This window comes from Caenorhabditis briggsae, assembly GCF_000004555.2.
Source record: "Caenorhabditis briggsae complete genome, chrX, whole genome shotgun sequence".
NCBI classification, from domain to species: domain Eukaryota; kingdom Metazoa; phylum Nematoda; class Chromadorea; order Rhabditida; family Rhabditidae; genus Caenorhabditis; species Caenorhabditis briggsae.
In genome coordinates, this window is record NC_013491.2 from 7,109,373 (window position 1) to 7,130,785 (window position 21,413).

The following is a 21,413-nucleotide window of genomic DNA, read 5'->3' on the forward strand; positions in this document are numbered from 1 at the left end:
GCAACAGCAGCAGGTGTGAAAATTGTTTGGAAATTTGATATTTTCGTCTTGATGAGTCAATTTGCATGGTTTTGTTACAAAAATTGTTTATGAAAGTACATAGCAGCTAATTTTGAAATTCATAATAGTTTTGGGGCGAAAGTGGCTCAAATTGTACTGTGTACTCTCTCAGAGTCAAACGGCAAAAACAAAAAGTGCGAATGTTTTGAAATGGTATAAAATGATTTGTGATCTTCCAGATGGGCAACATGCCAATGACCCCTGCAATCACTGATCTGACACGTCATGGATCATCTTCCTCTCCATCGACTACAAACTCAGACCCACCATATTCGCCAGAAGGCCTTCAAAACTTTGGCCTCGGAACCCAACGTTTGAACCAAGGAGTGATCCCGAACTGTGAGGTCCCGCCACAAATGATGAATCGTCAATTCAACCAAAACATGGCGCAGAACACCTCTCCAAACCCTCCACAAATGGTGCCACCGTCCTATCATAACCAAAACCAGAGCCAGCAACCGACACCGAACAGCTATGTCCAATCCATTTCTCCGGAAGCTGGTGATGGACAAGGGTTTGCACAGAGCAATCTGTACAACGCGTTGAATGTGTCTAGCGATGATAGTATCAATGGAGCCGATGAGATGCCTAATCGCAAGCGTCCACGCGTTGATCCATCAAACATGGATCCAAGCTACATTCTCAATGCCGCACTCTCTGGAAAGATTCCTGGGGAGCTTCTGGATGAGGGTGGTCAGCCGAGCATCAAATTTTACAAGTTCAATGAGGAACAGTGGTGTCCAATGTGCGACGCGAACGGAGACGAACTGGGACGTCTTCAAGTTCAAGTGCTCGCCGATAAAGGATTCAACTACTCGACGAATGACAATTGCTTTGTGAATCAGAAGAAGAATCACTTCCAGGTTTGTGAAGAAAAGAGGTGGCAAAATTCAGAATTTGTGAAATTTCAGGTTACTGTCAAAATTGAGGCCATCGATCCATCACCACCGCAATGCTTTCGTATCAATGGAACATGCTTCCCGATTGAGAACTTCCAGTTGTCATTTATGGGTGTCAAATCTGAGGTGAGTAATTTGCTGACATAGAAACCCCCAACACCTTGTAATGCCAGACTTTGGTGAAAATGTAAGGGTGGTCAAGAATAGGTTTTCTAGACACTTCTGAAAATCTGAGAATCAGCTAGCCGATTTCAGGCAGGTTAAATCTGTTTCAGTATCAAAAATCGCTTAAAATACAAAAAGTTAAAAAAAATAAGAAAATGCTCAGGTTAAAAAAATTATATTCTGAACTTGAGAAAATTACGACAGAGGGCTCTAAAATTGTCAGAGGCGTCTAGATAGACTATTCGCAACATGTTTGAAATTGTCACCAAATTCCGGGTTTGAAAGGTCTCAAGGTCCCTTTCTGAGTGGTCAATAATGCCTTCAATCTACAACAGTCATACCGAAAATCCCCCACTTTTAAAACATTTCTAAATTAGCAATTTTCAGCACCAAACTTCGGAAATCGCCATCCGTCAATCCACCACTGAGCGAAAACCGATTCTTCACACTCCTGTGCAATTCAAAATCGTCGAACGCCGAATGACAATTGTCACCGTTCCTCGTCTACACTTCTCGGAGACCACACTGAACAACCAGCGAAAGAATCTACGGCCGAATCCAGACCAGAAGTATTTCAATTTGATTGTCCGTCTCTACGCGACTGCTCCATGTGGAACAAGCGTGCTCATGATGGCATTCTCGTCGGAGCGTGTTATTGTTCGCGTAAGTGTATATGATTTTTTTGTGACCAAGTAGGTACTAGGCATATGGAGAAAAACAAATTTATAGATATATATGTATATGAAAGAGGATTATAGAACCGATTAAAAAATAGAAAAAATTCAATTCTGATAATAGGTATCTGTGTTAATGCGCTCTACCCAGTATGGGTGCTCATGGGTCTCATCGGTGTGCACTACTTCAAACTCTGGCAGCTCTTCATACGGCTCATCCACGATTGTCGCATGCTCAGGCAACACTTCATCCGTTTGAGTCGGCAAAATAAGATTATCTTCGGTGCATCCTATCCAAATTGGAATGGAATGATTATGAGTGTGTCCGCCTTCCAGTGTGATCTCCACATCGTAGTGATACTCAATTTGAAGCACATTCCAGTAGCAAATTTCAATGCTTGGAGGGATATTGTACGGGATGTGCATCGTGTGGATGTGGTTTTTTCGTCTTATCTCTTCTTCACTGACTCGAACAACTCTCTGGCTACAGTAACTCTCATCTAGCTTCACATTTGGCACTCGTAGTCGCTTTTTCTGCACCAACGATCCTTTCACATATATTGGATCACTTCCATGCAGAGCAACGATCACATGCTTCCCACGCTTGAAGCATCTTTGAGACAAATGTATTTTTGTAGCTCCATATTCTTCAGTGTACGCTGGCTTGTAAGCTTCTTTGGCCCAGGTATCGATGAATCTGTCCACTAGAAGCTCACATCGCTGTTGGAACACATTTTTGCGGAGGCTCTCTGTACTTGCATGAATCATATATCGAATTTCGTCCCCTAGAGTGGGCGGGAGGATGGAAGTGTCATATTGAGAATCGGAGAAAGGAAGTTGAAATCGAAAACTGTGCTCTCCAGGCGACAACAATGTGTTATGGCTCAAGTTTGCGATTGCTTTGAATCGCAGAAACTCGTACCATAATCCTCCAACTCTGACCTCACCGGTTAGTAACAGGCGGAGAGAACGCAACTGTTGTGGTTTGGAACTATTCATGATGAATGTCACACCAACATCTGCTCGTTCCAAAGGCTTTTGTTCTGACTCCATGACGTCTCAAAAGAAAAGATTAGGAGAGAAATAGAAACATGCACACACAACATACTTGTGACGGCGAGCTTCTCAATGTCAACAGAATAATCTCGCTGTGGGGGGCCTTCTTCTTCATCTTCTGAGTCGTAGTCGTCATCATCATCTGAATCGTCATCCACATCTTGGACACGCTTGAAAACAGGAACTGCTTCTTTTGGTCGCTTGTGTTTCTGAAACAACAAACAAAATAATAAGGCGCATTTGATTTCAGGCCTCGATTTTAAAAGCTCACCGCCACTTCCTCGTTGCAAATTATAATTGGATATTTGAAGACAACGGGCTGCTTCCTTTTCTGCATCTTGATTTCCAGCACTATTTCGTGTTTCACCAGCAACACATTCCATAGGGACATTGGAATAGAAATCAAACATTCTGGAGGAACCACCAAAGAGATAAATGAGTTGGTCGTCGACTTTTGCTCTTTCAAAATTTTGACAAAGCGTCGCGTTGCCAAATAGTTGCTAGGGTCGCTTTCTCTGCAGACAATAGGAGGATTAGAACTTTGAGATTTTAGGAATGGAGGCCTACCGAACTTCTATTAGTTGTGCCAATTTACACGTAAAATGCTCAATTACAGATTTCTCGGTTTTCAGTTCCCATCCCACTTGAATTTCCTCTCCATGACAAAACGCAAGCTTGTCCAAGAAGATTTGGCCATTTATAGGATCGCATTTTCTAAGAAAAATAATTACACATAACCCAATACACTCGCATAAACTTACTTATGCAGGATACTCCCGTGCTCTACACATTTATTAACCATGTGCTCAACCGGATAACACGCTTCGTGTGGCATTTTTAGAATTAATGATCTTCGAACATCAAACTTCTTCTCGACGTAGTTGTTGTCAAACCAGGGAGCAACAGAAGCACGTACACAGTAGATAATTTCACTTCCATCTGGGAATTTGATAGATGGAGGGAATCGGGGAAGCCACACATCTACCACTGCTCGATGGGATTGTTCTCCTGAAATAATAGATTTCAAAGTTATTTACAGGAGTCTGGAGCTTGGCTCTCAAGATTCCAATCACTAAAAATTTTTTGAGAAGGCAAAACAGACATAGATTGATAACATTGCATTCGCAGAATGTTTTTTGAAAATTTATAGTTTTTAGATATTTGGTGATTTCCGAAAGATACCTGTAACAAAAACACAATAACGAGCCAAAAATGGGTGTCTTGCAGAATTCCGAAAATATCTCGAAAACAAGTAACTTTCGAAAAATGGTATAAATCCAAAGTTTTCATTCTAGATCTGTTTCAAATCCTTTAAAATTTTTCAAAGCGAATGGAAACTCGACAACCGAGCTCTTAAAAATAGGGAAAATGGCCAAAAATCGATTGAAAAATGCGTTTTGTATAGTACTGTACCTCCCGGCTCTACTAGAACCCATTGTTGCTCATGAAAAAACTCGTATTGCAATCGGTCGCCTTTACAAACATATCCTCGAAAAATTATTTGAGCTGAGTGAATAAGGTCACTGGAATTGTTGATTGTAACATCCGCCGTAAAAAAATTATCCACTGAACTATCAAAAACGTCTGGACAGTTGACAGAAGTTACGTAAGCCAAATCCATACAGAGGAAAAATAGCTCTGAAACCGAAAAAAAAGAAAATGAATGAGAAACAAAAAGAGTCTGAGACCCCCACGCGCCCCGACGGTTGCTAACAACACATGAATAATTGATTTTTGCAGGCAACCAATCCTGGATCATTCGAGCCACCAGAGATGGTGGATGCCAGTTGGAACAAGAATGGAGGAGTATTGAGTACCACTGGCCCAGTTGTTGTTGGAAAATCCGAACCGCGTGCTCAGCTTACTGTAGATGGAGACATCTACTCCAGTGGTAGAGTGATGTGTCCATCGGATATTCGCTTGAAAGACAACATCACCGAGAAAGAAGCCAAAGAGGCTTTGGAGAATCTTCAAAAGTTGAGAATTGTCGATTACTTCTACAAACCAGAAGTTGCTGATAAATGGGGACTCAGTGAAGATCAACGAAAGCGTACAGGAGTGATTGCTCAGGAGTTGGCAGAAGTGATTCCAGACGCGGTTAAGGATCTTGGAGACTACTTGACTGTCAACGAGTCTCGTGTGTTCTACGAAACAGTTCTTGCCACTCAAGAGCTTTGCCGTCTCGCCGGAGACTTGGATCAGAAAATCGACGACAAGGTAGCAGAGATCTCAAAACGTCTGAGCGACTATGCCGCCAAAAAGAAGTTGCTCAATTCGGTGGCATCTAATCTAAACTCGGAGGGAAGATCCATTGCAACCTCCCAAACATCGCTAGACTCATCGGTGTCTACTACGACCCTTACCAACACCAGAAAGAACCGCCGTACCCGTAAAAACCGGAATAAAGACAATAAGGAGCCTCCAAAACCGAAAGTTTCACCACATACTGTAATTGGATTGGTGGGTGTCATGGCATTCTGTCTTATCGCCATGTCTGCTCTCTACATTCTCGATTGGCACAACCGCAACTTTGGATATACCCACGTCACCACCACTACCCCATCAACCAAAGAAGGACCAGGAAATGTTGTCATCCCTCTGGGTATGTCTTTTTGATGAACAATACTAATAATAATAATCCATCTTTCAGACCACTACGTTCCCTTACAACAGCCCGATGCCCCTCCGGTTGCTCCGTTTTGTCCCCTTGAAAAATGTCGAGAATACTGCTGCGCCGAATATGACCAAGACCACGCCGAGCTGGAAGTGGTAAGAATAAAAACCGCTAAAACTTCTTTATAAAAAACGTTTTTTCAGTCCGAATACGACGCTGCCAACGCTGAAGAGAATGATTATGCATTCAAAGCAGAAACTCGATCCGACTTCCATCTCACAGGATTTGGAAACGACGTCTATATCACCCTTCCAGAGACAGGATTGAAGATTGACGAACGTTACTGTATTGAGAAGAGCTGCGTGAAGAAGCAGAAGGTGTACAGCTTGTTCATTCCAGTCACCCGATACATGCCAAAGTTCTCGTTGGAAGTTAATATTGTGTAAGTCTCCTGGGCTTTTTGAGAGGACACGTTAAAAAAACGGTTTTTTTTGTTTTGGAAAAAAAACAGAAGATTTAGAAATGTACCGTAAGACCTTGCAAACTCAGATCATGACGATACCTTTTAGGATAGGTCTAGAATATTCTATCTAGACATTTCTGAAAACTGTAAAATCCGCTCACCAGTTAAATGAACTGTCATACCGAAAATCGCGTATTCTATTCAACAGCAACTTTCAAAACCGATTTTCTCTAATTCTAGGGCGCTCCAGAACATGGAATTTGTTGTTTATACTTAGAATCACACATATTTTTGTAAACTTAGTGGGTTTTGAGGTCACAGATGTTTGTTAAATTTTTTAGTGTTTATAAATCAGTTCGTAATTTAATATTCCTCATACTTGCAACGGGCCGGGCCGGGCCGAAGCGACAATTTTCCCGGACCTGCCCGTGAACCTTAAAATTTTCGAAAAAAAAATTCAAAAAAATCAGCTTATGTGCAAACAGCGGGCCGCTCGGGCCGGCCCGGAATTTCGCCAGTATGATATTTCTAGCGTGAAACAAATGCGAATAGCACAATGGTACTAAAATACAAACTGGAATGTTTTTTATTTTCGAATTATTCCAATGGCAATTCGAAAAAATCCAAATTTGCAAAAATCCTTCATGTTTCCATCAAAATCTGGGTTTACAGCATGTTGCGGTTTTTTGTTAAGGCATTACACTTTCAATAATCTTAATTTTTTCAGTGCTCCAAAATCCAAAGTCATCAACAACTGCGGATACATTCCGGAGTTTGACAACAGAAAGTGCGACGACCATCTTCATCCAGAACGTGCCGCAACCGACAATCCAATTTCCGAGAAGCAATTCGAGGGCACATATTTTGTCACCGCTGGACAATGGATGCAATCCGCCTATCGTTACCGCATCGGACCAAGTTATGAACTCTGCAACATCGAAAGCAACACATTTGGAGGATTCTACGAGGAATACAATCTCATTTTCTACCGCGCGTGCAATAGACCAAATGCGACTGCTGGTCTCGTTCCAACATATTAAATATTTTTCCGTATTTTCCGTATATGAGCAAAAATTGTTAATATTTCCCAAATTTATTTGTCTAGATACCATATTCTCTCGTCTACAGTGTATTTTAAAATATATATCACCCACACAAAACATTCCGGTTGTATATTAGCTCTCATCTTCTTCATCTATTTCGTATTATCCTTTCTTCTTGTTAAATGCCATTCTGAAATTCTATTGGATACATGCCAATACTTCCGGTTTGTCTAATACTTCATTTCTCATTCATCCTACACATTTTTTACCTCTTCAATTCTGTCGTCTCCACGCATTTTCCCTCCATCAACCTTTGATCTTAATATCGATTTTGTATGTAAAAAATGCCTCAAATTTCGCTCTCGTCCATTTCTGTCTCCCTCCCCTAGATCTAAAAATCACTTGTTTTCCACCACTATAATTTGTATCTTCCCGAATCCCAGTGTCTCTGAAACAAAAAAAAATTGTGCTTCCCTCCAATCCACTTGTAGCATCTCTCGCTGTTTTTTACCATGTAGTTCTTGTACGCGTACGTTGAAAAAATAATGTTCCTCTTTAAAGGGTTCTCTGAACATTTTTCAAGTTATCCCAGTAGCTTGAAAACGTATATTTAGACTCCTGCTCCTCCGTCCTTTTCTCCCCCAGAACAATCTCATTTGCACCCTGATGTGTTTAATATTTAAACTTGATGAATGCTGTAAAATATTGAAAACGCTGTTGAATAAAGTCAATAATTACACAAACTGCTTTGAACTTCAGTTTTTGAGAGAAAAGTAATAAAAATTCATACAATAAATACAGAAAAATAACCCATTTCAGTGAAAATACAAGAGAACAATACTCTTGGAGTCATCCGGGAAGAAGTGTATATAAAGAAGTAATTGAATTCAGTATTGTTCTGTCAGTTTTGCAAACCCGGAAAAAATCCTGCTTTGTGATTTTGCCTTTCTTGCCAATGTCGAATTTCTGAAAAATTGAGAAATGAAATTGGTAGGTTCAAATAACGTTTTTCCCCCAAAAATGCTCATTCAAACTTTGAGGTTAATTATCTCGATTTCTGAGAAAGATATGAAAGGTTTGTCTACTAACAATTTGTTTATCATATTATCATCGATATACCATCCGAGTCAATTTAATTGAAATTTTAGCAAAAAGTCAAACTTCATTAAGCCAAGGATGAAATTTTTTTCTAAAAACGACCTCAAAACAGTTTTTTTTCGACAGAATCGTCCTCTAGTGTGGATTTTTATTTATTAAGAAGAAAAGCCATCTTGAAAAATGATGATTTGCTCTAAAGTTTCGAAATTTTCAAAAACCGGGCCGGCCATGTGTAATTTTTTCCGGCCCTGCCCGGCCATGGCACGGCCCGGCCCGGTCCGGCCCGCGGGCCGGCCATCTTTTCCACAAGTATGGTTTAAAGTAGACAGTTTTGGTGGGGTTCTATTAGGGAAGATATGCCAAAAAGAATAACTTCCAGTGATAATTTTTTAGATTATATTGAAATTTGTTAAGCAAATGATGTGTTTTTGTAGACATTTTTTCAACCACAATTTTCCTGGGACATTTTGAAGCCAAATTTACGGAAATTCAAGATTCGAAAAAATCTAACATTAATGATATTTGCCCAGAGCTTCTTTTAATGTACTCAGAATGCCACAATTTTTTTCTGAGTTCATTTTTATTGAGAGCAAATTTAAAAAAAACGTTATTTCCGATTCGAAACTCTATTTTTGTGTGAAATGTTTTTTGTTTTTAATGCACTCCACCCACGAAATTGTCAACTTGGGGTCCTTTATGTCTCATTTGTTGTAAAAGATATCAAAAAGTGGTCAACTGGTAAAATGTTTATTATAATGTTTGAAATACTTTGTCAGTTGACCACTTTTTGATATCTCTTAAAGTAATCGAGATAACATGGTCCAAATGTTAGAAGGTTTTAGATTTTTACGGTACTCAAGATTTTTAAATTTCTCAAAAATGCTCTGAATTTTGCACCCTTTTTCAAATCTTTTTTTTTCTCCGGAAACTTTTTTCTCCGGAAAAATACAAATAAAATCAACCGGTAAATTCAATTATTAGTCTATAAGCTAATTAAAGGTGATAGGCGACCGGCATAGTTTGTGCACGGAGTAATGTATGTTTGAATCAAATGTCTTTCTCGCTATGGTTCAAATATTATTAGTCACCTACACTGCCATTTCAGCTCTGTCAACCCAGTATGATCAATTAACTACAAGTAATACCAATAACATATAAGGTACATCTGTGAGTCATCACTCACCGCAAAAACCTGGTTTGCACGCTCACATTTCTGCTCCCGAGAATGATGTGGTCTTGCTTGCCGACCTGAACATAAAAATGTTGAAGGGACCACATTCCTCAAAAACACTAACCCATTAAATCATCCATAGAAGTGATAACGTAGAAAAGTCTGTCCCAAGTGATCTCTCCTTTCTCCTTCGGGTCATATAACTTGTAAAGCCAGTCCAGTTTCTCATCCATTGTTCCACGACAAAGAATGGATAGAGCTTTCACAAACTCCTGGGAAGAAAAAAACGATTGCTTTTGACACATTTGTGTAACGAAAAGGTCTCACCTGAAAATTGATTGTTCCGTTGCCATCATTATCAAATGTTTCGAAAAGAAGGTCTGAGTAGTGTTCAATATCGCCGTGGGGGAAAAGTTCCGCAAATTTTTCTCTCATAATATCTGTAAGATTGAATGTTGTGACAAGTTGTGATAGCTATTTTACTTTTGTTGATGACAGCGTTCGGAGATGTCTCTTTGAAGGCTCGGTAGATGGCTCGAACCTCGTTTTTTGAGAAATGGGTCTCATCAACTACCTGCAATGCAACAATTGACGGGGTTTGGATCATTTAATAATTAGTCATAAAATGTCGCTTTGTCTTATCTCAAATCTACCTTATTCAGAGTCACATTCGAATGCAATGAGCCTGATAACTGTACAGATCTTCGAGAACCGAACCGATGATAGATCTTCTTACTATGAATATTCGAATCTTCAGGCATAAGAGTAAGTACTAGGAGCAAAGAATTTTCGGGCGAAATGACTGGGGTAGAAAGCAGCTCGCCCGGCGTTTTTTTCTTCTTTCACCGACTTTACAACATCCACAAACACCCTTTGGCCAACAGGAGTTTTAGTTGACAAGATGATATTAATGAATAAGTGGAGGGCATGTAGCAACATGTGTGTACATTGATTATTGAGTTTTTGTTTTGATTGAGTTTTAAACTGGAAGAAAAAGTTTTCATTGGAGCAGGGACAAGCGGGAATTGATGGATGAGTTGGTTGGAGTGTGGATGGACTTTAGTGTTCATTGAGAGAAATTTGAAAGGGACATTGGAGGGGTGAACAAAACAAACGAAATATTTTTCAATTTTCATCATTGCTTAATTTTAGACTGCTTAATTTTCAAATGTTTTTAAAAAAATCGTCTTCCCATAATTTTAGTTAACTAACAATTATGTGAAAAACGTGTTAATCCAGATATGTATCAAGTAAAGATGTTCAAAATTCGAAGTTGTGATAAAACTCTAAATTTCAAAATTTTAAAATTCTGGTATTCCCATTTTTCGAAATTAAGAAAATGACAAGACTCCAAAATACCGATATAGAAAATTTTGGAAAATTCAGATCGAAGAAAATTTCTAAATTCTTTTTATCTAAGTTCACTTTTTTTTTGAAAATTCGGAAATTCGGAAAACCCGTAAAAACACGACTTTTCAGAACTTCGATTGTTGAAATCTCAAAATATTACAATATTGAAGCTCCGATTTTAAAAACTCAGAAAATTACAGAAATTCGAAATTCAGTTTTTGGAAGTTTTGGAATATTTTAAAATGCCAGAATTCGGATTTTTTGAGAGTCCGGAAAATCACAGGATTTCGAAAATTTTATTTTTGAGAAATCGAGAAAATACAAGATTTCGAAATTACGATATTTTGAGATTCCAATTCTAGAAAGTTCGGATTATTCCGGATTTCAGTTCTTTAAAGATTTGAAAAATCACGAGATTCCAAATATTCAAGAATGACGACACTTCGAAATTCTGGATTTCGAATTTTAAGAAAGTTGCAATATTTCGAGATTCCAATTTCCGCAATTTCGGAAAGTTACGAAATTTCGTGATTCCATTTTTTTTTAAATTTTCGAATTTCCGAAATTTCTAATTTTAAAATTTGCAAACCCCAGGGACTCGAAAATATAAAGTTTCATTTTGCACACCCCGAATGTTGATTAGAACAAGTAGAATATATGAAAAACTGTCATATTCTACACCTTTTCGGCTTTAAACGACACGTCTCACGGGATTTGGCGAACAATTGCTAAATTAGCGGAAAAGTTGTCAAAACAGTTATTCAAAATGTAGATTTTAAATTTTTCGGGACTCCAATACCAATACCAATGTCCCTTCAATCTCAAAAACCATTTTCCCTCTTTTAGGTTGATCACAAAACACTGATGCAATTCCACCAATTAAATCGCTCGCGCATTGAACTTCCCATCCTTTCTCCAACCTATCTACCAACCTAGCCGTCACATTTCCGGGCACGCAACAATCTCCAAAACATTCCTCACTCCTCTTTGTCTTCTGCCAAATGAAAACCGCGACACGCTGTCTCCTAAATACTCGACAATCCTCCCATTGACGCAAAGAAGAGTTGGCAAGAACAGAGTTCAATCTCGTTTCTTTGCGAGTCATCGGGAAGACGATGCAAGATGATCAAAAGAAGAAAGAGAGATTTCTTATCTCTTTTCTCTTCCCAACTTCCTCTTATCTCGCAGCCTAATGAATCAAGTTGGCCATTAACTAGAATTGAACTATGCAATCTCCACTTTGTTGTTATCAAGGAAATTGAAAAAAAGACAAAAGCGATCAAGTTTCTCGTTTTCTCGGCTACGAATTTACCTGTTGAAGACTGGATGGTCGAAAAACATGCTGATGAATTGGCGAGAGTAGAGGAACATCAATTTTGTAGTCGAATCCTTAAAAGATCAACTTTTTAGAGATTGTTCAATGAAGTTGCACTGACCAATGACTGGTTCTTCACCTGGAGCGGGAAATGAGATTGCTGGGCGTCGTTTCCAACTGCTCATCTGAATCTGAAGTTCTCCAATTGGTTACGGTAACCGAAAGTTATCGAAATGAATGGAGAAAATTGAGGAATTGAGGAATCTTGGATTAAAAACTCTAGAATGTTTTAAGAGAATCGATCTTGAGCCTTTAAAAAATTTAACAAGATATCCGAGTTTTTTTTCTAGATAATCAAGTTTTTTTCTTTAGACAACCATAGTAAAACATATTTTTTAGAAAACGTGAGAAACATTTCATTTTTTATTACTCAAAAAATAATAATCTCAATTAGACTTTAGACGCAACTCAAATATTCAAGTGGTTTATTTCAAAGTACGTGTAACCTGAAACTTTTTGTCAAGTGACTAACCACTTAAAAAATAAATGAGACTCATTACAAAAAAAAATGACTGGAGCCGCCCAAACCGCCAAGTCAGTGTGGCAATCAAATTGACACGAGCCGCAGGGAGGGACCGAAATCAGTAGTTGGGAGCCGATGGATGAAAAATCCAGGCGGGGAAGAGGTGTCCTGTCTTTTCTTATCTTTGCCCCGAGGTTTTTTTTCCTCGTCATGCAAAAAAGAGTGACTTTTGAGTGACATTGCCGATGGAGACGCAGTGTTATTCGTGAGTTTGTATTGCTCATCCACGCCGGTGCCATCGCACGCAAAAATTGCATTGGATAAGAGAAAATGATTTGGTACGGGAAGGAAAAGATAGACAGAGCGGCGCGTCTGAGGCTATCAACACATGTTTCTTCCTGTTATTCTTTCCAATTCATTAGTTGTATCATTTGGGTTGGATCATGAAAGCCATAAAATGGGTTATTGAGTGGTTGATGTTGACCAGTTGGATCCCGGGAGCAAAGTTTTCAAGAACACTTATTTTATTGATAATTAAAGCACAAAATTAAAGCACAAAACCCTTCCCAGTAACCGCAAAAATTCTAATATTCCAATTTCAAACTAATAAAAAATTACATAATTGAGCACATTTTTTGTTTTGGAGCTTTCACATTTTCGAAATATTCCTCTGCGGTTTGCACATTTCCAGGTGGATCATACTTCAAGCACACGTAGATATGATCAGCTCTTCCGCGTTTGACGATAGTGACGCCCACACCAATTTTGGTACTCGATCTCCACAGAAGTTGCGTGAAATGGCCTTTTTGAGTCCAGGAGTTTGAGTTGTAGCTGGAAAAACAATCTGAGTATGAAAAAAGAATACGCTTCATTGTTTTGGTAGAAAAATTAAAAGTCAAAGTTTCAAACAGAGAAAAGCCGTGATTTCAAATATTTTTACTTTCAAGTTAGTTTTGCTTTCACTGGTTATCGTTAATTTTTCTCTACCTTCTTCCAAAAAGTGAAAAAAAATTGCTTGAAAATTAACAAAAAATCGAGAAAAACAGCTTAAAAAATTTTTGACGTTATGGTAGCTTTCGTTCCAGTATTTTTGTTCTGGGAACACATTTTTCTTGTCATAATATAAAAGAGACCTTACCCTGAATAATCATAACCAGTTCCTTCTGTGTAGAAGGATTGAATGATTCCGGCAGCACAAGTTTTGGGATCAGGAAAGTAGACTGCAGCAAAATAGCTCAAATTTTCTCCGTATCTGAAAATTTGACTATGTACTTAAAATTGATTCCCGAAGTTTTGGAAAGTTCAGAAATGATCAGGTTTGTAGCATGCATGACCGGTAAATCTTGCATGAACGACCTACCGTAAACAATAGAATATGAGGCCACCCTATGTTTGAAGTTTGCGCTCAATTATCTCAATTTCTGTGAGAGATAACAAAAACTGTCAGCTGATAAAATGTTCATCAAAACATTATCAACATTTCATTAGTTGGCACATTTCTGATATCTCTGATAGGAATCAAAATGATTGATATCGAAGTGCAAATTTAGGTTGACCTTCGATTTGTGTGCTTACAGTATTTTCAAACTTTCAAAGTACACTCACATGGATGGATCCTCATGAATCAGACACTTTCTGCGATGAGCCATTTCGTTTGCCCATTTTTGAGCAGCACTGTTCAATGTACTATCTGTTGACAATGGCTTAGCCTGATGGTATGCACGATATTTGTTGTGAAAATGAACGAGAAATTTTTTCAAACTCTCCACGTCATATTGAGCTGGGTCAACTTTTACTTCTTGAGCTTTGACGTCCAAGTAATTCATGACGGCGTCGAACTACAAAGATTACAGTAGAAGAGAAAAAATGATGCAATAGCCTTACCTGCCCAATTTTGGTCAGTTCTGGATCCACACCAGAGATGCGAACCGGCATTTTCTGAAACTCTGAAAGAACAATTCAGAGAAGCAAAAATATAAAAAATGTATGAGAATTCAATAAAAGTCACAAGAACAAAAAAACTGCGATAGATGATCAGCAACAACATGGGGAAATTTCTAGCTGAGCAAACAAAGAAAAACAGGCTGTGGATTTCACAGTTTCTGACTCATTCGAAAAAGATTTCAAAATCTGATATCAAATTTCAGAAACCGAAAAATGAGCGAAAAAATGCGATTCGAACGTTTTGATATGTAAGAATGGCGATGTATATGTTTTTATGGCTTTTCTGTTTCTTTTTTTCGTCTGCAAACATATGACATAGGAGAAAAGCGTTTATTGAAAACGAAAAAAGAAAGCAAAATAGAACAGGAAAAGTGAGATCTGGAAATAATAGGGAGGTGGAAATTTACATTTGCCCGGTTATGTATGACCTTATTATCATAATCACCACGTCGAATCCAAAATGTCAAAAAAGAACATTGAAGCTAACAGAAATTCAGGCTACAGGTCGTTTCACGTTGTTCAAATATGCCTTATGAGACTCCATATTTCCAGCAGGATCATACTTGACAACCACAAAAATTAAGTACATGTTGGGTGATCCTCCGGAGACACATGGAGAACGGATAGAGCTAGATTTGACGATGGACACTCCAACTCCAATTTTTCTAGAATCCTTCCAGATCAGTTGAGTGAAATGACCGGTTTTGAAGAATGACATTGGCTTCCAGCTAGAGTAATTGTATCCAATTCCTTCTAAATAGAAACTTTGGATGATGGCTGCTGCCAAAGTTTGAGGTGATGGAAGATGGCGAGCACCGAAAAAGAACAGGTTTTCACCGTATCTAAAATAAATATCAATCATTTTCACACCTGTGGCGCCATATCACTTACGTTCTTGGCTGTTCATGAACCAGACACCCACGATGATAAGCCAGTTCGTCAGCCCATCGTTTGCCACGGCTTTCAAGAACCGGATCAACGATTAGCGCTGGAGCATTGTGTTTGGATCGGTAGACGTTGTGGTAGGAAACTAGCCATTCTTTGAGACTCGGAATGTCGTAACGAGCTGGATCGATTTTGTCGACTTTGCTCTTGGAGAACAGATAGTTTTTGATAGCACCGATCTGAAATTTTAATATTTATTGTAAGTTTTACAGGAAATTCTTCGAATACTTACATTGCTCAAGTGCTTGACATCTGTGTTAGATGGAAGTGATGACACTTTTTGATCCTTTTTCTTCTGATTAGTCAGTCGGCTGAAAAAGTCCAAAGCTCCCCCATTAACATCATGAAGAATTGAGTTGCTCCATTGAACTTTCTCAATTTCCGTTCTAGATGCTTTCTCATTGTCCTCCTTAACATCTGTTGAGTATGTGATCCTAATTTTCGAACTCTTATTGGTCCTTAAGATTACGTCATTCTTGGTGGTCCTGACCGGAAGCATTTGATATTCTGGAGAGGTGAGAATTGTAGAACCAATGAACACTTTGACAAACAATTTATCGCCTTGCTGTAATAGTGACCTTTGAAGACGAGTGAAAGTGTTAGGTCTTGAAACAACAGATCTATCAAAAAACAAAAAGTACAGTACCTCGTTCTCGATCTTTGTGTTAATACAAGAACCGGTGCCACAGTTCAGGGAGCTGGAGAAGAATCTTGCTTGTGGGATAGAATCATCCAGCTTTTTCCCTCTGAAAAAAAACCATTCATTATTTCTTTGAAGGGATTACTGTACTTTTGAGCGTCCGCGCAGACACATTGATTAACTTGCACATTCCTTTCCGTGAACGTCTTCGGGCATGAGCAGAATTGAAAATAGTAGTATTGGTTTTCTAAACCATAGATATCACTTCGCTTGAGTCCTGTATACTGGCGAACGGATACCGTAATCTGAAAAAAATGGAAACGTAGAAAGTGGAACCAATAACAAATGTTATGATCTCCTTACACTTTTTGTATCAGTTGTCGGTAAGATAAGAATAAGTGAAAAAAGAGCGAGCGGTAGTGACAGTGACATCTGGAGAATGAATGATAGTCTGGCTGGGTTGCGGTTGCGGCCAAGTTTGAATAGGACAGCGATTTTTTTTTCGGAAGCGGTGGGCCTCTATGGGCGGGCAGAATGGGATATCAATGACCTTGGAGAGAGTGTCAGATAAGAAGGGAAAATGATGTAGTAGTAGTAGTATTAGCCGCGTGTGTGGTAGGAAGAAAAGAGTGAAAGGCTACTTATCCTTCTTTTTTGTTGCCGAATCACGTATAGTTAGGGTGATCTCTTTTATATCAATGTAGGTAGAGAGGAGGCGGTTGAAAGAGGCGGGACCTGAAGGACATTGTACTTTGTGAATTTATTTCATCGTTGAAAAAAGATAGAGAATACTCATTCCTGTTTTTTTCTGGTCGTATGATACTGTAGAAGTGGGTAGCATTCAAATGAAGGACCGGAAAACGAATTCTTGAAGTGTTTTGGAAGTGCAAGGTGTTAGAGGGGACGAGAACAAAATGAAAAATAAAAAAAATAATTGAAATTTTGAAAAAATTTAGAAGTGCAAAAAACTCGGGTTACTGTAGATTTTTTAAAAAAATTTTCTGATATAGTTCGTGTATTCAGATGATGGACGAAATTACTGCATATTTAAAGGCTGATCGTGCTGCAGCTTGATTATAGCCTACTGTATTGTTTGAACATGATTGACTACTGTAGCATCATTATACATTATTTGAATAATTTATTATTTACGGTTCCATTGCTTTGTTTTTTTTGCACAAACAAAAATGAATATGACCCTTCGCCAAAGAAGAGTTTTGGGATGAAAATTTGAAAAAAAAGAGAAGAAAAGTGATACAGAAGAATCAAAAGACAGAAAAATAAAGGGCAAAAATAGAAGTAAAGTGCACCACACCAAGTTGAATTAAAGAGAAAATTTGAAAAAAATGCGAAACATGAAATTAAAGGATCCATAGGAATTAAAACAATGGAACACCGGAAACGGGAAGAGTGGGAAAAAAGTGACTCACACAAATGAACACGAAAAGAAAAATTTGAATAGGACAAATAAATTAAAATTAGCCCATTTTCTCTCTCCTTCAAAATAATTCCAGTTTTCAAAGTTTCCCAACCTACGGATCGTGGGAAAAATAAATTAATCACCATTGAGGGAAGGAACTGTACAGAAGAGTGGCTGGCTCGTAGTTCAGGAATGGATTCTGGATGAGTGGGATCGTCGTGGGCATCATAGTGGGCATCATGAGCGATGACAGGTCAATCGGGAGCGGATTAAGCGCTTGATTGGGCTGCAAATCAGAAAATAAACTATAATATGATTTTCAATTTCTATACCACAGCCTGTGTTCTTCCCCAAGAGCATCTGACTTGATTCCCAGCCAACTCTTTCCCGTTCATCTCCATGATCGCCTTCGTGGCACATTCCTTCTTCTCATAGCGCACAAAGGCGTAACGCTGCGTTTTGAAAACACGAACTTCCGCAATATCACCATATGTTGAGAACGAATCACGAAGATCGACGTCTGCGAAAAAAAGGGATATGGAAACATCTGATTAAGGGGAAAAAAAGGAGAAGTGAGACAGTCATTTATCAAATCCTCTGTTCTTTGCTAGACGACGGAAGTGTCAAACAGCAGTTTTGGGGGGATATATGATATCCTCATTTCCGATAGAAAGTTTGTTAACAAGATATGGGGAACTAGTTCTAAGATGAACTGTGGGAAATTCGGAAAAAGTGAGATGATCCGAGTGGAACGAAAATTCAAAAAAAAAGACGGGTAATTCGAACATATTGTATCATTGGTAGCTATTGGATCAGATTTTTTTTTTAAACTTTTGAAAGACTGTGGAAAAGACCAACTACAGTACCGGTCAATAAGATATACAAAAAAAGTTTTTTCAGTCGATTTTTGCCCATTTTGACAGTTTCCAAAAGTTTCGAGCTTAATGGTCAAATTTGCAATCAATGTGAAAATTTAAGAGTGTAAAACGAACCTAGATTGAATACTTTTTGCTCACATAATATTTTTTTAAATGCCTAGTTTTTTAGATGTTAACTGAATTTGAAAAAACCCTGTTCGGCCTGTTTTGGTACTGAAAACGTAAAAAGGCATTGGTCTTTCAGAAAACGGCAAACGTACGAATTTCAGAAACTTCGGAGAATACCATATTTTTATTCTAGGTATGTTTTTCACCCTCTAACATTTTCAAATTGATCGGAACCCTGATATTCAAGCTTCAGACTCCTGAAAAAGCTAAAATCGCCAAAAAAAAACAACCGAAAAACATGGTATTTTATTGACAAGTACGGTAGGTAGCTTTAGGTATCTAAAAAAAATAAAACGTTTTCAAAAAGTGAAGGATCTAAATCTTCACTTTCGAAGTTAAACATTTTTTGAACGGATATAAAAATACTCCATTTAAAAAATGATTTTCAAAAATTGCAGATGTTTGAATTTACTGAATTTCTAAAATTGATTAAAAAACTAATTATTTTTCAGTAGGGGATTTCTTTTAAAATTGTGTAAGAAGAAAATATCATTGTTAAAACCATACGAATCTTCAAAGTGCATCACATTGTTTCAAAACAAACATTATCTCGCCTTCTATTTTGTTCTCTGCCCTCATGTCTATTAATTTGTTTAAAAAAAACACTCCAAGTTCACTTACCAGTTGTTTGTGGACTAATGTTTCCGACATAAACTGACGTGTTGTCCGCTTTTGTCGAGTTGAACACCTGAAAATCCCCTCAACTTGATTGTTTTTCGCACTTGTCACCAATCACACCTGTTCGAAAGTCAATTTGTCTCGATTCTCCTCGCTGTTTTTTCGTGCCGCCCAGTTGGTCCGCACCGCCCGTTTTCCAATCCATTTTCCGTTCATGCCCGAGATCGCGTTCTCGGCATTCTGAAAAGTGACACTTTTGTTGTGAGGGATAAAAATCGGAACGATTGGGGGTGTAATGATAAAAACATTGCTTACTTGTTTGTTGGGAAATGATACGAATCCGTATCCTTTTGATTTCTGCGTCTGAGCATCTCGAATCACTTTGGCTTCGCTGTAAATTATGAATTGAAACAATGGATCAAAATTCAGAAAATTGATTTTTTATATTTTTATAAAATAAGAAACCAGAAATTCATTGAGTTACAGATTTTGATTATTCAAAATTTTCTGTTATTCTGATAATTTTTGGCTTACCGATATAGTTTTTTTTTAGTTGGTATTTTCATTACAAAGAAAGTGACAGTTTTTCATTCGAAAAATTACAAAAACAACACTTTTTTGATTCATCAAACAACAGTTCATATTTTTCTTAAATTTATTCGTTTTTTTTCGAACTGAAACACCGTAAACACACTAATACCATGTACTAATACTTTGAGACCAATTATCTCTGTTCCTGTGTAAGATAACAAAATACTGTCAATTAATATAATGTTAATCATAATATCGCCAACATTTTACCAGTTGACACATTTTTGAAATCTCTCACACGAAATGAGATAGCTGAGCTCAAAGTACAAGTATAGAATGACCTTCAACTAGTGGATTAAGGTGGCTTTGTTCCAGATCATAAAAATTCCAAATACCCAAAAAAGGAGAGACTCAAACAGATTTTTGTAAAAGTTCATTAATCCGAAATCATTTTGAGGTTTGCTGAAACCCTAAAAAACTTCAACATATCCAAAATTCAGTGCTCGACCCTCACCTGACTTCTCCAAATTTTTGAAACGTCGACTTCAACAATTCGTTGCTCACATCTTTGCTAAGATCACCAACAAACACATGAAAATGCTCTGAAAATTCCATTTCCCAACTATTTGATTCCATTAATCCGTTAGTTTTCCTGCTAAACCTTTCAATCACTTTTTCTCCTTTTTCATCTCTGTCACACCTGGCGAAAACTGTTATCATCTCATAAGACGTGTGATTTTGAGAGAAATATTGCTAGTTAAGGGTAAACAGTCGGCGCCAACTGAAACCAAAGAGTAAACTGAGCGAGTGATACAAGAGAACGGTTTTTTTCGAGGTAACAAAAAGTGAATTCGTGCGCTAAAGTGATTGATAGCAGAAGATCAGATGACTTATCAATTTTCCCTTATTATCTTCTTCAGTCTGTGAATTTTGGCCAAAAATAAGAGGTGTTGGATGAAGGAAAGAATTGAAAAATGATACGATCTTTGTATGTATTTCCAATTAATACACTTACTGCTCGTATCAATGCGCATCTCCATCGGCGGCTCCGACGCTGAGTGCAACACGGATGATTCCTGCAACGCCAAATTGCATTTGGAGGGCAAATGAGAATTCGTAGTAGTAGCTACGATCAGAGGAAGAGATTGGAGGGACAAGCGCGAAAATGGGAAGCGGAAAAACCCACAGAAAAAAACAACGAAAGGGGGGGGGGGGTGAGAAACAAGCGGAAATGGGCACAAATGAACAAACCAAGGAGTGTGGAAGGCCGATGTGGGACAACGAAGGCAGGCTCGCAGTCTGCAACAGCAGAGGGCACGTGTCCAATGATGGAATTGTGGCGCCGTGGGTCTGAAGTAGCTCGCGCAGGTGGAAAATATTTAGAAGGAAGTGAAACACCTGTATTAGGAGGCAAGGGGGGTTGATACTCACATGTAGAAGTCTTGCCGGTAATTGTGTGTAGAGAGTTTCAGAGGCAGATGCTGAGAATAGAGCATTGGCGATGGAGGTCTCGCAGCTGGAAGGCACATCAACGCCTTCTGAAAGTTCGATCTTGTGGTTTTTTTTTTCTGTTTCGGGCAATGCTGGACTTGATAATGAACTAAACACTTGAAATTTATATGATTATAGTGAGAAATCAATCACAAAGTTTATGAACTCTCAAAACTGTAAATGCGTCTTCCAAAATCAAACTGCTCATGGCTGAACGATACCAGAAGCCAGATCCTATGCAAATGTTTAATTTTTATTTTTACATTTCTTCAGTGTATCGTCAAAATGTTGTTTTAATCAGGCTAAGACAAATCGTCAGGCTGAAAACTCATTCAAAAAACGCAACG

General features: G+C 38.2%; 6 protein-coding genes across 6 annotated transcripts; 1 reads left to right on the plus strand and 5 right to left on the minus strand.

Annotated features, from left to right (window-relative positions):
• Nucleotides 1-236: 236 nt before the first annotated feature.
• Nucleotides 237-6,950, plus strand: CBG17173 (the record flags this gene model as incomplete). Its single annotated transcript, XM_002644144.1, has 7 exons — nucleotides 237-923; nucleotides 972-1,085; nucleotides 1,512-1,787; nucleotides 4,595-5,456; nucleotides 5,505-5,623; nucleotides 5,672-5,910; nucleotides 6,659-6,950. Coding segments are annotated over 7 exons (2,589 nt in total), but the record flags the coding sequence as incomplete, so codon positions are not given.
• On the minus strand, nucleotides 1,907-4,475 carry CBG17174 (the record flags this gene model as incomplete). The annotated part of the gene is made up of 6 exons (XM_045239344.1): nucleotides 1,907-2,856; nucleotides 2,907-3,063; nucleotides 3,126-3,369; nucleotides 3,422-3,568; nucleotides 3,616-3,862; nucleotides 4,268-4,475. 6 exons carry the CDS (start codon nucleotides 4,473-4,475, stop codon nucleotides 1,907-1,909), a joined length of 1,953 nt encoding a protein of 650 aa, XP_045096142.1.
• An 873-nt stretch (nucleotides 6,951-7,823) lies between the features above and the next one.
• Nucleotides 7,824-12,093, minus strand: CBG17172 (the record flags this gene model as incomplete). Its single annotated transcript, XM_002644143.2, has 7 exons — nucleotides 7,824-7,940; nucleotides 9,256-9,320; nucleotides 9,368-9,515; nucleotides 9,571-9,683; nucleotides 9,727-9,817; nucleotides 11,906-11,982; nucleotides 12,030-12,093. The coding sequence occupies 7 exons, from the start codon at nucleotides 12,091-12,093 to the stop codon at nucleotides 7,824-7,826; spliced, it is 675 nt and encodes a 224-aa protein (XP_002644189.2).
• A 952-nt stretch (nucleotides 12,094-13,045) lies between these two features.
• Nucleotides 13,046-14,366, minus strand: CBG17170 (the record flags this gene model as incomplete). The annotated part of the gene is made up of 4 exons (XM_002644142.1): nucleotides 13,046-13,262; nucleotides 13,570-13,683; nucleotides 14,037-14,269; nucleotides 14,316-14,366. 4 exons carry the CDS (start codon nucleotides 14,364-14,366, stop codon nucleotides 13,046-13,048), a joined length of 615 nt encoding a protein of 204 aa, XP_002644188.1.
• Nucleotides 14,367-14,868: 502 nt separating this feature from the next.
• Nucleotides 14,869-16,392, minus strand: CBG17169 (the record flags this gene model as incomplete). The annotated part of the gene is made up of 6 exons (XM_002644141.1): nucleotides 14,869-15,217; nucleotides 15,267-15,499; nucleotides 15,553-15,885; nucleotides 15,967-16,066; nucleotides 16,111-16,265; nucleotides 16,324-16,392. The coding sequence occupies 6 exons, from the start codon at nucleotides 16,390-16,392 to the stop codon at nucleotides 14,869-14,871; spliced, it is 1,239 nt and encodes a 412-aa protein (XP_002644187.1).
• A 1,127-nt stretch (nucleotides 16,393-17,519) lies between these two features.
• Nucleotides 17,520-21,104, minus strand: Cbr-tiar-3 (the record flags this gene model as incomplete). The annotated part of the gene is made up of 7 exons (XM_045239345.1): nucleotides 17,520-17,666; nucleotides 17,713-17,900; nucleotides 19,048-19,114; nucleotides 19,165-19,284; nucleotides 19,360-19,435; nucleotides 20,090-20,230; nucleotides 21,007-21,104. 7 exons carry the CDS (start codon nucleotides 21,102-21,104, stop codon nucleotides 17,520-17,522), a joined length of 837 nt encoding a protein of 278 aa, XP_045096143.1.
• Nucleotides 21,105-21,413: the final 309 nt, after the last annotated feature.